Below are 17,991 nucleotides of genomic sequence, written 5' to 3' on the forward strand. Positions count from 1 at the left end.
GTTTCGATTGGCAATCGCAGCAGCACAGTGTGAGGAAAACCATGGAGGAGAGTGAGGCTTGACCTGGAATCGTCGAGAGGGAATAAAAGATTCCATGCCAGCCTGAATCCACGAAGTTATGTAAGAAGCACATTTGTCGACAGGAAGTTGAAAGATTTCTACCCAAGGGCCATCACGAAGAAAATCACGGAAAGAATCCCAGTCAGCTTTACTGTAGTTGTAAGAGGTTCGATAATAGGGGTATTCAGGTGATGAAGAAGAATGAGATATTAGTTTTAAAGAGTTCAAACTGTGATCAGAAGCACCTAAGGGTGAATGTGGAGAAGCTGAGCACTGACTAGGATTAGAAACAAGACATAAGTCGAGTAGAGAAGGTAAATGATTAGGGTTGTCAGGAAAGCGATTTGGAAAGTTGACTATTTGAGTTAGGGATTGAGAAAGGCAAAAGTTGTGGGCTTTAATGCCTGCAGAGTCACTGACACTAGAGCCAAGCCATTCAGAGTGGTGAGCATTAAAGTCACCGACAACAACTATATTAGCTGATGGATAAAGAGAGAGGGCTTGGTCAATATGATCAGAAATAACATCAAAAAGAGTGCAGTCTTGAGATGAAGGAGAGCGGTATAGAACAAAGAGAAAGGCAATAGAGTGAAGTGGTGCTAAATGAAAGCACATGAAAGAATAGTCTGTGGATTTAAACCTAGTTTCACAACAAACAGGTGAATTCTTACGAATGTAAATGCCCAGGCCAAGCATGTGACTATTGGAGTCTTTACGAATCAGAGGAAGATAACCTGGTCTGGTGAACTTTGCAAGAGATAAGACTCAACAGAAGAAAAGTTACTTCGAAGACCACAAATATTAGTGAATGATAGGTTTAAAGAACTTAGTGATGATGATGGTTTTTTGTGTTTTATAGTTTTTGGTACTTTATTAATTTTTAAATTAGATTGAAGAACTTGACTCAAAGCATAGATAGTACTCAGAACACCGTTTAATAGCCCAAGCAATTGCCTCATTACTACTAATAAACCCTAAGCCGTAACAAAGGGCTCCAAATGTGGCCTCCGCAATGCACACCAAAAGTACAAACAGGGACACCATCCATGCGCAACATGGCACTGTTAATACTTTGATATTTTTCAGCAGTTGATGGAATCAGCCTCTCTGAGAGCTACCACAGAGTTCGGGAAACCTGACTACCAGCCGGCCTCAGAACCATAAAACTGAGTTTTAGAGCTGTACCCTCATAAGGAGATAATAGAATGAGTTGCCTAGTCATAAAAACAGTGACGCAAGCAAACCCATGCATTGAGTCAAGAAGATCCAGCATTCAACATCCTAAACTGGAAACAATGTATTAAAAATACATCTGCGCCAGCCTAATAGATGAAGAAGGGGTAAACAGATTCTATCTTAAGTCTTTGCCTAGGAGGCCTTCTACATGACAGTAGCTGGGTGCATTTAACATCTGCCCAAGATGAGTATTTTTATCGAGACACCATCTCTAGCCTTTACGCAACCAAGAGCCCTAAGGCAGGGGGTGTTTTAAATCGGAGTTGGCATCTCCTAGTCTTTGCCTAAAAAGGCGTATCCTACAAGGCAGCAGGACATGAAGCAGATTGTACTGGGTTACATGTTACCAGTAGCAGGATAACCTGATCTGACAAGAGCAGTAGCAGGATAACCTGACAAGAGCAGTACCAGTAGCAGGATAATCTGAATGTTGTGTGTCCAAAAAGAGTGTTGAATGGAGGGACTCCATTTAACACTCTTTTTGGACACTTATTTTTGGACTCCAATATTTTTTACAGAGTATACCATAGTTAGAGTTGTTCCAGAGAAAGTAATTTTGGCAATTCTTAAATTCAACAGTTTTTTTCAATAAAAAAAAAATTATAAATTTTTTGTACTAAAACTTTATTATGATTAATTATGTTTATTATGATTGCTGTATAGGGAAGGATTCCATCTGCACCTAATGGGTATTGCTTTGATTTTTGGAATAAAGGAGCATGTAAAAGATCGCATTGTCGTTATGAACATCAAGTAATAAATTATTTTTTAAACTTTAATTAATTTTTAATATCAGTTTATATATTTATCTAAGTTAAAATGAAAATTAAAAAAAATAAATTTCTAAGCAGAAAAAAATCATAAAACATAAAACATAAAAAAAATTCAAAATTTTTAAAATAGTTTTTGCTTGTTTCCTTTCCCTTCCTTCATTGTTTGCTTTGCAAAAAGGAGAGCTGGATAAAAATATTAAAATGCCATTGGTTGGAAAATCGATAAATTAATAAAAAAAGGCTGATAGCGATTCCGATGGTGCAAAAAGTGGCCAATTAAGTCGATGCCGATTAATTGATACATCATTAATATATATACATACATATATATATATATATATATATATATATATATATATATATATATATATATATATATATATATATATGTATATATATATATATATACACATTTATATATTATATATATGTATATATATATATATATATATATACACATTTATATATTATATATATGTATATATGTGTGTGTATATATATATGTGTGTGTGTGTGTATATACATATATATATATATATATATATATATATATATATATATATATATATATATATATATATATATATATATATATATATATATATATATATATATATATATATATATATATATATATATATATATATATATATATATATATATATATATATATATATATATATATATATATATATATATAGATATATATATATAGATATATATATATAGTTTGTTGCATTTGGAAGTACGGAAGGAAAAAAATGATTCTTATGCCAACAAATGCGTCACTTTTAATTACTTTTGACGTCCAACATTGTGTGTTGTCAGAAAGTAAAAACCATTAATTTATCAAAAATCGTTTTTTTAAAAAACCCCAAAAACGCAAATTAAATTAACCACAATGTTTTTAAAAACATTCTTAATGTTTTTAACAATATAAACAATGTTTTTTTTTTTTTTTTTTTAATAAAATGTTTTTTATTTTTTTTAATAAATGTTTTTATTTTTATTTTTTTTACTGTAAAGTTATTACATGCGGCTACATCGACTGACAAGTAGCCTGACTCGCAATGGAGCGCTGCTATATCGACTGATATGTAGCCTGACTCGCAACTCGCTGGAGTGCTGCTACATCTACTATCTTTTAGCCTGACTCGCAAGGGAGTGCTGCTACATCGACTGAGGGTTTGGTTAGGGCAGGCAGTCTATCAATTGATAAAAAAAAATTCCGGTCTTGCATTTTAATTTTTACTTTTTGTCAACAAAATACGGAAAAAACTTTCTGACAACATATAAGAGTTCTATATATATATATATATATATATATATATATATATATATATATATATATATATATATATATATATATATATATATATATATATATATATATATATATATAAATATATATATTATATATATATATATATAAATATATATATGTATATATATATATATATATATATATATATATATATATATATATATATATATATATATATATATATATATATATATATATATATATATATATATATATATATATAATATATATGGGTGACAGGGCAATTCAGTACACGTACAATTCAGTACAGGGCAATTTAGTACACGGGCAATTCAGTACATGGATAATAAGTACTGTAATCTGTATATAGGTACATAAAATTTTCCTCCTTACCTCTTACTGTCTTATTACCTTTTTCTACTTTGTTATAGTTTTTCAAAATACATTAGGCACAAAGGATAGCAAATTAGCAATATTTTCAGTATTAAAACTTTTCATTAGTTACTACTACTTTTTGAAGACTATTCTCTTTTACAATATTATCCTAAAGATATATATAACTAACTTCAAGAACAGTGAGCAGAGTTGGTGTAAATGAGAACCAAGCCTATATGATCTACTGTAGAGATACCATTTAAATGTATCCCCTTCATTAATATCAATTTTTTTTTTGGCTTAAATGAAACAATAATTTAATATAAACCTTTTAAAGCTACAATTTAATATATCTTCTCTTTAAACATAACTATATTTTACATACTTATACATAAACTGAAATGTTTTCTAATGAAATTCATGATTAGCTATTTTTTCTGATTGCTTTCATATATATCTGACTTGCATGATTGCTGATTGCTCTCAGGTAGCGAAGCCTTCATTTTGATAACCAGCAACTTTGGCTGCCAGTCTCTCTGCCAACTGCACATACTTGTTTTTTAGGTTCTCCAGATTTAGCACTTCTGCATTCTGAGCAGTTGAACAATGATTTGCCATGTCCCTGATGAGTCCATTGGAAAGTGTCCAGATGGTTGGGTGTGAACACATAAATAGTGCCTGCAGTGCATTATGAAATCCTTCGCAACAGTTGGTCATTTTTGGTGCACAAGCTAATGCATCAGCATAATGATTCCAAATTGCAGGTGGGAATCTGGAACTCGGGAATACCCCACCTACCCTTGGACCTCTGACATAAGTAGTCTCAAAATAAGAAAGTAAGTCATTTGTTGGGGAATTGTCTGGAAACAATGGAACCAATTCTTCAAATCTTTCATTAAGCTCAGCAAGTGGCGCAAATGACAGGGAAGCTAGTGATTTCACTAAAATGTTGAAGTCCTCATTTGTCTCAAATTCCCTCTTTAACCAAGTTCTCCAACCTTTCGTATAATTAATTGAGAAAAGTGGAAAAAACAACCAGAAATACTTGCTGCTGCAAACTCATCTCCAAAGCTGGAGATAGCTGCTTGCTCAAAATCCAGAGGAATTTTGCGTGGATTAAGATTTTGCACAAGCTCTTTGAGTGCTATTGAGTGATCATTCTGTGATAGGTTCCTCCAGTTTTATTGATATTGGATGTTGAAGTTTCCTGTCTCAGGTTTGCTATGGCAGCTTCTGTACATTACTGTATGTTTATAAAAAATGTGCTAGTGATGTAGTTGTTGAGTACTTGCTTCATAAGCGAGAAGTTCCAAGTTCATTTCCACCACATCTCTAGTAGTACCACACTTTACTTGTTTTCTCTTGTTTGCTGTATTTTTAAAAGTAACATCCTGAATATTAATTAAAACTTTTTTTTAGAAATTTTATATTGCTTTTTTTTTTAATGCTAAAAATTTTTAGCAAAGAAAATTTTTTTTTTTCTTACCTACATAATGGTCTTGTCCATTATTTTTATTTATGTAAAGGTCCTGTTTTTTTTTTTTATTCATACAAATTTGTATTTTTCTGTTGTATTATTGCTTGCACAACATTATACATCTAACAATATATTAGGCCGGGTGATTAAAAAAAAGCAATTGCTTTTACTCAGCGTTTTTGGAGTAAATTGCTCAGCCTTTTAAAAATTTTAGCGATCTTGCTCGAATTTTTATTCACGTAAAACTGAGCTATTACTCTGAAAAAAATTTTAATCTTGGATATAAAAATTGTTTGTTGTATATGTTGTAGCTGATTAAAACACCTAATTTTAAAATTTAGCACTGGAATAGTGAAAATGGAGGAAACAATGAAGAAAGGTATTTTTCGAAATTTTATATGTGCTAAAATATATTTAATTTTTTTTCTTTTCTTTAATTGTTTTTAAAGTAATTAGGGCAGATGTGCACAAGGTATCTCTTATATAAGTTTACATAAAATTTAAAAAGGTTTTGAAATATTAAATATTTAAATGAAAAAAGCAAGGTTTGGTAAAATCTGTAAACTCAAGGTTTTTATAATTTTAGAAAAAAAAGTTGTTTATAACTTGAATAAAATTTCCTTCAGTATTACCATAAGTCTTATTATTTGCAGTTTTTAATGCCTATGGCATAAACATTAAAAACTGCAAATTTTCTTGTGACAACCATCTCGGTCTATTTTTTTTAGTTTAGAAACTTAAAATAAATATTACTTAATACTTTGCGGTATAAATTTCAGTCAATAAATGAAAACAACAATTTTTCAACTCAGTTCATTTTTAGCACTTTTTTTTTTCGCAATGTTTTTTTAATTTGGGACATTCCACTAATTACTTCTAAATCAAAATCAATTAATTCACTGGTTTTATTAGTGAAATTAAAATGGTTTCCAAAAAAATCTCAATTTATTAATGATAAAATTGTAGTAATTTTATGTAAATAAAACAAAATAAATATTTACAGTTCAATGAAAGTATAAGCTTTTTGTTAAACATTGTTTTAAATTAAATGTTAAAAATTTAGTTATGTAATATTTTTAACAAGTTACAGTTCAAAAAAAAATACAATCCCAAAATAAATAAATGCAAAATACAAAAGGTAAAACCAAAACATTGCAGTTTCATAATTCTATTTTAAAAAGAGCTGCTGAAGTTATTTTTAACTCATATTTCAACATCACTAAAAATGGCAACTATATAGTTAAGCGTAGTTTAAAACAGCAAAACTCCCTGTCATATAGGATGTTTGCACATTGGCAAGGCCTAGAGTATAGATCACCGAGCAAAAAAAACCTGTTCCAAAGTTCTATTTTATGTTTAAAATACTTTTGTTTTATGTGTGTTTATAATACTTTTTATAAATAATTTTTTAGATTAAAGAAAAGTGCACCAAGTGATCTTAATAGTAAGTGATAAAACTTTATCAAAATAATTTTACTCTAATAGTTTACTTAATTTTTTTAATTTTTTTTATTTTATGTAATAATAATTAACATCTATTAAAAATTTGGTGATTGACAAAGCAATATATAGACAGGTTTATTATAGTTTTTTAAGTAATGGTCAGTAGTTGAATGAAAACAATATATATGCTACTGCAGATTTAGTATGACATTGTACTAACAGGAGCTGTCCACGTTAACTTTAACATCATTTTCCAAGTTTTATTGCCCAAATTATTTCTAGGTTTAATTGCCCAAATTAATTTAATTATCCAAATTATATTGGTGAATTTTGTGAAATTCATGAGTATCATTATCCACTAACAAATGTACTCATCCAAATTATATTCATGAATTTTGCAAAGTTCATGAGTATATACTCATGAATTTTGTGAAATTCATCAGTATATACTCACGAGTATGTACTCATGAATTTTGTGAAATTCACGAGTATATACTCATGAATTTTGTGAAATTCACGAGTATATACTCATGAATTTTGTAAAATTCACGAGTATATACTCATGAATTTTGTGAAATTCACGAGTATATACTCATGAATTTTGTGAAATTCATGAGTATATACTCATGAATTTTGTGAAATTCACGAGTATATACTCATGAATTTTGTGAAATTCACGATTATATACTCATGAATTTTGTGAAAGTCACGAGTATATACTCATGAATTTTGTGAAATTCACGAGTATATACTCATGAATTTTGTGAAATTCACGAGTATATACTCATTAATTTTGTGAAATTCACGAGTATATACTCATGAATTTTGTGAAATTCACGAGTATATACTCATGAATTTTGTGAAATTCACGAGTATATACTCATGAATTTTGTGAAATTCACGAGTATATACTCATGAATTTTGTGAAATTCACGAGTATATACTCATGAATTTTGTGAAATTCACTCATGAATTTTGTGAAATTCACGAGTATAATTTGGATGAGTACATTTGCTAGTGGATAAATGTGTTTCTCCTAAATGGTAGCCTTAGTAAGCACAAAGTTGTCTTTAGAAATTCTGAATCTAACTGATTTAACATCCTCTGTTTGATTCAAGGTTTGAATTAGACATTGATGAGAGCACTTCTATTCCTCACCAACACCAATATAACGCCTGATCTAAACAGTCACTGTTTGCTAACAACATTAATGAGTAAAAGTGTAGCACAGTTTGTTTTTAGCACATTAAAAACAAATTAAGTTTATTAGGAGACTTCACACCATCTGCAGTAATATGGCTGAATCATTCACTGATTTAAATCAACTTATACATATAATCACCTCCCATCTGTTGATATGTCACAACAGTCGAGGAGACTATTCATTTTTTATTTTTATTTTTAGTTTTATAAAACCTTAATTAGCAATATTGATTTCTGAGTAAATGCTAAAAATCTTTTTTTTAATTTGTAGTGAATTAAGATTTTAAAAATATTTATTTCAATTTATAGTGAGTTTCAACATTTTGGAGAGAAGTGAAGAAAAGATTGGTTAATACTTTGATTTTGATATTGTTATTTGGTTAAAATCCTTATTTATGTTATTTGTATTTTTATGTTTTTTGGTACTACAACATTCATAAAAAAATTCTACTTTAAGTTTTAGTGTCTAACTCCTCAGGGATTGAAAGATATTGGTACTCTTTCCCAATCCTTTTTTTTACATTCATTTTGTAAGCTCATTGTGTTACACATTTAACTTTTGTAATTGTTGTTCAATAATAGCAAATATTTGTCACTAGTTTTTAGGATATAGAATTATATAATTGTTTCTGTATTAAAGGTTTGTCTTGAAATGACCTTAGCTAGGTCCTTTGAGAGATTCTTGACAACTTTTTTAATTTACTTGAATTAAAAAATTTATCCTATTAACTCTTTCACACCAAAACGGGTTGTTAATGACCTTGTAGTAATAAATCAATAAATAAAGGGTTTTTCTAGCAAAGCCATTACTTAAAACCACTTGATTTTATGCTTTAAAGAATTACTTTATGTTTGGCTTCAAAATTAGCTATAATAAGCTAACTTAAAAGCTCTGCAATAGAAATAAGTTGACAGTTTTTTTAGAGTGTTTGATTTTTGTTTTGAATTTTTGCCTAAGTCACATAATAATAATGTCCACCATCAATGATATTTTAATAATTTTTTAAAAAGATGTATAATGTCTATGTATTTATCTTTTTAGAAATATATAGTTTTGGATGCAAATATGATGAAACCAAATATTTTTAGTGATTAGTGATGCACCGATTGCACATTATTGGCTGATACCAATGGAGATGAATAGGAAAAGACTGCTGCTTATACCGATTGATTAATTAATTATTAAAATTTTTGAAAATAAAAAACCATACAATTTTAAATTGTGTAAACTTTTTCATGGAATCAAACTGGTAAACAAATACTTTGACCCAAATTAGAGCCAAACCTTTATTTTTAAAGATATTTGTAAAGCTCAATTAAAATAATGTTCATTTTTTTTAGTTTTTTTAACTATGAAAAGAAAACTTGCAAAAAATAAACACTATTTTAGTGGGACGCTTTTTATTTGAATTTAAAAAGAAAATGGTGATAGTATAATCAGTTTACTAGAGTTTTTAACTCTTTATATAAAAACAATAAAAAACATTATTACATTTTCATGAAGTTTTTTTAACATGAAAAATACATTTTATCAAAATAAAATAAAAGACTTCAAAATCAAATACCAAGAAAATAATAACTTTAAAATTTAAAAAAAAGCAGCAATAGAAGTTGTAACAATTTTTAATAGTTAAAATTATATATCCAAATATTGTAATGTAAAAACATAAGCACTATCTCCTGTTTCCAGAGCCAGCCTATTTCATCGTAAAGAATAAATTTGTCCTCCATAACTAAACAATTGTTCACTTTCAACAGAAGATAGAAGGAATGACAAAATAAAACAACACAAAATTAAATTATTCTAAAAACAACATTATGGTAATAAAAGTATAAGTACATTCAGTTGTTAGATTAAAGTTTATAAACATCATCCTAAGAATGAACAAACTTGCCTGTAAACATAATCAATATAAACAATTTCTCAAAAAATTTTAAATAATGCGAAAGTTTAGTTTATTTATTATTTAATTATTATCATAATGCAGGATAATAGTATTAAAATGTCATCAGTTAGAAAATTGGTAAGTAAAAAAGGCTAATGCCAAAACTAATCCTGATTGTGCAAAAAGTGGCAGATTAAGGCAATTTCAATGCCAATTAATCGGTACATCACTAATATATATATATATATATATATATATATATATATATATATATATATATATATATATATATATATATATATATATATATTTATATATAAATATATATATATATATATATTTATATATAAATATATATATATATATACATACATACATACATACATATATATATATATATTTATATATATATATATATATATATATATATATATATATACATACAAACATACATATATATATATATATATATATATATATATATATATATATATATATATATATATATATATATATATATAAATATATAAATATATGTATATGTATACATGTATACATATATATATATAAATATATGTGTATGTATACATATATATATATATATATATATATATATATATATATATATATATACATACACATACATATATATATATATATATATATATATATATATATATATATATATATATATATATATATATATATATATATATATACAGTATTGGAAAAAACATTTGCAACCAACATCGAACAATGCTAAAAAGTGTTCCTAATTTTACATGTCTTAAAAATGAAACGAACTATACTACCACAGCAAACAGTTCAGGAGTCTGGAGTCATAGCATGCCATGACATGAGCAATCAGCTGACAGGTGACAGCACACAGGCAGAATTTCATTGACAAGTGCAATTTTGCAGCGGACAATCAAGTGCAACTTTTTTTGTTTGTTTCATTTTCTTAAGTCTGGTCAGTGTCAATGTCACGCAAGTTTTTAATGATTAAAAGAAGGATCCAGAAGTTTCCAGAAGCATGCAGAAGCTTCCAGAAGTTTCCAGAAGAAGCATCTGGAAGCATCCAGTAGCATCCAGAAATATCCAGAAACATTCAGAAGCATCCAGACGCATCCAGAAGCATCGAAAGAAGCATCTAGAATCTTCCAGAACAGGTTTACACAGGTTTATTTTAGTATATAAGAGACATGTAAATCGACATGTAGTTCAGTCAGTATATGGAAGTCAATCAGTCAGTATTATCAAGACAGTTTATCGAAGTGAGTTTTATCAAAGTGTTTTATCGAAGAACATCAATACAAGAAGTGAAATACAACAAGTGTTTCATTACATCAATACAGTCCACATCCAACCAAGATGTTGTGTTCCACAAAGCATTATTGTATCATCACAAGGTAAATGTAACGCGGTAAGCCTTGAGAAGCGTGATTATTTTTTTAAATTATTTTTATGACTTCAAGTGCAAAATTGGCACCTGACAGTCTTGGATTGGAACTAAGAAAGAAAAATATTGGCAATTACGTAAGTGGAATGTCACAAAAAAGTATTTATGATAAATATCGCGTGAAAAAATGGACCGTATCAAGACTATGTTCTAAATATCGTTCGACGGGGAAGTTGGCAGCAGATAACAAAGGTGGAAGACCGCGTTCCACCACTTCTAGAGAGGATTCTATGATCGTCAGATCCGTCAAGAAGGATCCCTGGATATCATCAGTCGAGATACAAAAGCAATTAGAGCTGCCTGTATCGGACCAAACAATCAGACAAAGTGCTGTTGAAGCCGAATTGTTTTCCTCGACGCCCTGCAAAGAAACCCCTGATTTCACTAAAAAAACCAGAAGAAAAGACTCCTGTTTGCTACATCTCATATTGACTGGAATGTGCAGAAATAGCGAACTGTCCTGTACATGGCATTTGCTGTGTACGTCGACCGGCCGGAAAGTGCCTCGATTTACGTTACTGCCATAAGACCATGAAGCATGGTAGAGGCAATGTAATGGTCTAGGGGTGTTTTTCTGCTAAAGGTCTAGGTCCAACACATTGAAACGATGGAATAATGGACCGTTTCATGTATAAAAATATCCTGAAAGATGTTATGTTACCTCATGCTGAATGGAATATGCCAATAAAATGGCTTTTTCAGCAAGACAACGATCCGAAACACACTGCAAAAGTAGTCAAGCAGTGGTTTCAAGACAACCACCTATCGGTGATAGATTGGCTGCCTCAATCTCCGAATCTCAACCCTATCGAGAACCTGTGGGAGATCGTCAACAGCAGAATTAATCATGAAGGTGTTCGTAATAAGGATCAACTGTTTGAACAAATCCAAAAGGCCTGGGCAGCGATTCCACAAAGTTTCATTGATCACCTGATCGAATTTATGCCTCGAAGATGCAAGGCTGTGATCGACAACAATGGATTCGCCACGAAATATTGATAGCGAAATACAGCTTGGTCAACATTTTGTCGAGTTGCACTTGTTTTGTCCAGAAGGAAATCAACTTTTTTTAATACTTTTGATTAATTTATTAATTTTCGTGTAAAAATAATGAACTTGCTGATGAATAAAACTTAAAGAACTTTGTCTCTAAACAGTTACATAGTTATTTCTCTAAATTGAAAAAATGCAGCACTTTTATATAAAGAAACTAAGTTAGCATTATTTAGTTGCACTCGTTTTGTTCGATACTGTATATATATATATATATATATATATATATATATATATATATATATATATATATATATATATATATATATATATGTATGTATATGTATATGTCTACATATTTATATTTATGTTTATATTTATATATTTAATTAAGGTTAGTGTTTTCTACAAATAGCATGCTCAATGTTTTTATTAAACAGAGCAAAAACAAATTAGTAAAAACACTTTTCTAAATATCTTCTACAGTCTGTTTTGTCTTCAGCAGGTTCATCAGGAAGCTTTCTGATTAATCTGTTGAATGAGAAACAAACTGGCGAAGAAATTTAGATTTTTATATGTATTTTTACACTTATATATGTATATATATATATATATATATATATATATATATATATATATATATATATATATATATATATATATATATATATATATATATATATATATATATATATATATATATATATATATATATATATATATATATATATACACACACACACACACACAACCTTCGGAATTAGGGTCAGCATTTGACAGTGCTGACTTAACTGCCGACCTAAATGTGATTGAGGTTGGCAAAAAATTGCTGCCTTCATTTCTATGTTTAATGGTAAGACCTTTTTATCAATTTTTTTTTGCCGACCTCTAAAAGATTGAGGTCGACAAGTTATCACCGAAGCTAATATATATTATCACATTAGTAGATATATAGATATTATTTAGCTCAAGTAAGACATTCATTATTGGAGTAAGTTCAGGTTTCTTTGTGGGTGTGCAGCATTTAAATCCCAGTTCTGCTATGTAATGTCTTGTAGTTCTGTTAGGAATCTTGATTCTGGTCTTTTGTATGTCTTTAGTAATTGCTTTTGTATTTTTTCTTTGATTTTCAACACAAATATTACAAATTGCTTATTCATCTCTCGGTGTAGTGATGCATGTTTTCCCATTTTATCCACTTCTGGCACTTCGTATAGGTATTTATCAAGTTTACCTTTTATTCTTTTATTCTGCCTACTGTCATCACAGAAACATTAAATAAATTTGCTTTTTTTTTTGTGAGTGGTGTAATGTTTCAATATAGCAGATATTTATAAAGAAATTTAATTTTATATATCTTAAGCTTTTTATGCACCCAAATTTCATTATTTTTGGTTAGAAATTAATTTTAAAAAGTCAGAGTCATAAAAACACAAAATAGCTCACAAAAATTTTATTTATTACATGCTTTATTGCGCAAATAACAGTTTTTCATAGAATATGCAAAAAGGCACATTTTGCAGGTTTTTGCATATTGTAGCTTATTAATGCTAAAAATTGCCACAATTATTTGTCACAACTTCATAAAAATAATGTAGAAAACTATTATTGAAATTTAAATCTTATAGAATGTAAGAGTAGAAACAAATTTATTCTTTTAAAATCCGTAGATAATTGCAGTTTTTGTAAAAAAGCAAACTGTTACTAATATTTCGTATATATATATATATATATATATATATATATATATATATATATATATATATATATATATATATATATATATATATATATATATACACATATAAATATATATACATATAAATATATATAAATATATATATATACACACATATATATATATACATATAAATATATATATATATATATATATATATATATATATATATATATATATATATATATATATATATATATATATATATATATATATATGTACATATATATATACATATAAATAAATATGTGTTTATATGTATATAAATAAATATATATATTCTACTATTCTCAGGTTATGAAATCTCGTGTTTTATCACAAAAATTAGACGATTTTGTGATAAAACACGAGATTTCATAACCTGAGAATAGCAGGCTTTGGTATTAGACAAAACCTTTTTACAATGGTTCCTATCAGTAATAAACACATGTCTATTTTCTGGAGAATTGTTTTGCTGATAGATATGGAAGTAACGGTTTTGATTAGAAATTGTAGCAACACAATGTGAGGAAAACCATGGAGAAGAGTGAGGCTTGACCTGGAATCGCCAAGAAGAATTAAACGATTCCATGCTAGCCTGAATTCATAAAGTTATGTGAGAAAGCACATTTGTCAGCAGGAAGACAAAAGATTTCTACCCAAGGGCCATCACGAAGAAAATCACGGAAAGAGTCCCAGTCAGCATCAAGTTAATTGTAAGAGGTACAATGATAGGGGGATTCAGATAATGAAGAAGAATGAGATAATAGCTTTAGAGTGATCAAACCTTGATCAGTAGCAACTAAGGGTGAATATGAAGAGACTGAGTGCTGACTAGGATCAGAAACTTGATAAATAAGTCGAGTAGAGAAGGTCAATTATTTGGGTTGTTAAGAAAGCTTGAAAGCGAATTGGAAAGTTGATTATTTGAGTTAGGAATTGAGAAAGATAATAGAGTGGAGAGCACATAAAAGAGTAGTCTGTGGATTCAAATGTAGTTTCCCAACAAATGGGTGAATTCTTACGAATGTAAATGCCCAGGCCAAGCATGTGACTATTGGAGTCATTACGAATTAAAGGAAGATAACCATCAACACCAAGTTCACAAGATAAGACAGCTGAACTCAAATTAGTCTTATAAAGAGCAAGTAGGTGTGGCGAACTTTGCAAGAGATAAGAGTTAACAGAAGAAAAGTTACTTCGGAGACCACGAATATTAGTGAAGGATAGGTTTAGAGAACTTGGTAATGGCGATGGTTTTTGTGTTTTATGGTTTTTGATACTTTATTCATTTTTAAATTTAAGAACTTGACTCAAAGCAGAGACAGTACTCAGTACACTGTTTAATAGCCCAAGCAGTTGCCTCACTACTATTAGTAAACCTTAAGCTGTAACAAAGGACTCCAAATGTGGCCTTGACAATGCACACCAAAAGTATGAACAAGGACATCATCCATGCGCAACATGGCGCTGTTAATACTTTGATATTTTTCAGCTGTTGATGGAATCAGCCTCTCTAAGAGCTATTACAGAATTCGGGAAACCTAACTACCAACCGGTCCAGAACCATAAAACTGGGTTTTAGAGCTGTACCCTCATTAGGAAATAATAGAATGAGTTGCCTAATCATAAAAACAGAGACACAAGCAAAACCCATGCATTGAGTTAAGAAAGTCCAGCATTCAACGTCCTAAACTGGAAACAATGTATCAAAAATACATCTGTACCAGCCTAATAGATGAAGAAGAGGTGCAAGGCTGGTCAACAGATAGAATCTGTTTACCCCTTAAGTCTTTGCCTCGGAGGCCTTCTACAAGACAAAAGCCAGATGCAATTAACATCTGTCTAAGATGAGTATTATTATCGAGACACCATTTGTAGACTCAACCAAGAGCCCCAAGTCAGGGGTTGTGTTAAGTAGGAGTTGGCTTCTCCTAGCCTTTGCCTTGTCATATTAGCGGTGTAAACTTTTTTTTCATCTTTTTTTTTTTATTGTGTTTGGCTTTATTTCTTTAATATCCAAAGATGAGGAGTTGATTTAAAATAGTATCTCTTTATAAAAGATGTTTGTTTTGCGATGAACATACTTTTATAACGCTATGAAAAATTGTTTTATATAATATTTTAGTAAACTTTTAAGTAGCAATTAGAGACTAGTAGTAAATATTTATTGAAAATTGTTTAATGTATTTTAAACATTAAATAATATATTTTAGTAATTTTAATTTTAGTAGTTATTAAATGTTTTAAATACTTTAAACAACTTTTAATCAATATTTATATATAGTGTTGTATTTGCACAATTAGAATAATAATTCACTTTTTAAACGCTTACAATTAAGTAAGTATTTCATATTACTCTATTAATTGTCTTGTAGTGAAATAGTTATTGTCTCTATATATTATAATATATTATATAGACAATAGTTAGTCTATACCTAAATATCATTATTAAAATTTACACTCTTAAAAGTTCACATAAGTTTTGATTACTGTTAAAAAATATTTACAGAAGTAAAAGCTAAGTATGTGACATAATGAGCTTACACAATGAAAGGTTTAGAAAAACTTTTGGAAAATTGGTGCTAAATGAAATCTAAAAATTTAGTGTATTTAAAATAAGTTTTTATAACAAATTATATTATTATAACGAAAAAGAGATTGTAATAATTTTAATATGAATGTATCCTTGAAAATCTTCCTACAATTTCATTGAACTTTAATAAACAACTATGTCTCTTAATTTCTCACTGTGATTAAGGTTTTAATTCGCTGCTTTAGACATTTGTTCTGATGTAACACTGATGTTACACTGAGCGGTTTTAAGTTCACTTTTAGTAGTTTCTATCTCAATTCAACTTCCTATATAGTATGAGTTAAAAAATAATTTGAATTAAAGACTTAATAATGTTTTGAATTGAAAACTAAAAAAGTGCAGTAAAATCATCCTAAAATCATTTCGTGTTTTTAAGTCTTTTTTCAATTTATTAAAATCTATTTAATTTTGTGTTTTTATGTTTTTCAATAAATATATTTGATTTTGTGTTTTTTTTTCAGTTTATTGAAATACTTTTGTTTGTTTTTATGCAGCACACCTCAAAAATATGACAAAAGAATCAAATTGGGTCACTTTAAACAATGTTGAAAAAAGAAAATATCAATTTTTATTAGAAAGATCACTTTTAACTTTAAATGATTCAGAAAAAAACATTTCCAATGCTGGTGTAAGAAAAAAATTTGTTATGGTGATTTAAATATTTTCAAAAGTTTAATTTCAAAAAGTTTTATTAAGCATCCTATTTTTTTTAAATTAATTTAAAAAATTTTGTTTTTTTGTTTTTTTTGTTTTGCTTTATATATGTTTTCCTTTTTGATTTTGATTTCTGCTTCAGAAAAATTCTCTAATAGTTTGCAGATGGAGTCTCTAATAGTTTGCAGATGGAGTCTCTAATAGTTTGCAGATAGAGTCTCTAATAGTTTGCAGATGGAGTCTAATAGTTGCAGATGGAGACATTTTCCTTATGATTCTTCTAAAAGCACATATTATATTTTTATTTTCTTTGTTAAAATTTTTGTTCCAATTCTTATTATTTTCCTGCATAATACTTTACATAATCATATAATTACTTTCCATAATCATATAATAATTTTACATAATCATCTACTCAAATGAATTTGATTTCTGTCAATGAGTTTTGTATTTATAAATATATAAATTTTGCTAGTACTAAAATGTTTCATAATCATAGATTTTATAAGATTCTTAATGATAATTTTAAATAATGTTTAAAATTTTTAAACATTATTTAAAATATATTTTATATAGATTATAATTTATTGTAAATTATTGTATTTGAGCCAAAATTTAAGTTTTCATATTTTATATTGTATTTAATAAAAAAGCTATAATATACAAAACTTTGAAAATTTTACTCTGATTATGTAAAAGTAAAACTAATTTTTAAGCAGTTTTTTTAGTTTAAATAAACTTGAGGTGAGCAAAGGAACCTAAGATTTTTACGACAAAACCCCTTTTTATGTACAAAAACTTACTTAAAATAAGAAAATAATGCAAATGCAACAA

At 28.2% G+C, this 17,991-nt stretch overlaps 1 protein-coding gene across 1 annotated transcript in view; it reads left to right on the forward strand.

Moving 5' to 3' along the window:
• LOC136078082 (uncharacterized) overlaps nucleotides 1-17,230 on the forward strand; it is a 31,083-nt gene extending 13,853 nt beyond the window's left edge. Inside the window, exons 6-10 of the mRNA XM_065792918.1 lie at nucleotides 1,960-2,049; nucleotides 5,548-5,585; nucleotides 6,619-6,650; nucleotides 8,162-8,200; nucleotides 16,998-17,230. Of these exons, the coding sequence (XP_065648990.1) occupies nucleotides 1,960-2,049; nucleotides 5,548-5,585; nucleotides 6,619-6,650; nucleotides 8,162-8,200; nucleotides 16,998-17,161 (363 nt within the window). The 3' untranslated portion in view covers nucleotides 17,162-17,230. The remainder of the gene's footprint in view (nucleotides 1-1,959; nucleotides 2,050-5,547; nucleotides 5,586-6,618; nucleotides 6,651-8,161; nucleotides 8,201-16,997) is intronic.
• The last annotated feature ends 761 nt before the right edge of the window (nucleotides 17,231-17,991 follow it).

This window comes from Hydra vulgaris, chromosome 03 (genome assembly GCF_038396675.1).
Source record: "Hydra vulgaris chromosome 03, alternate assembly HydraT2T_AEP".
Lineage (NCBI taxonomy): Eukaryota > Metazoa > Cnidaria > Hydrozoa > Anthoathecata > Hydridae > Hydra > Hydra vulgaris.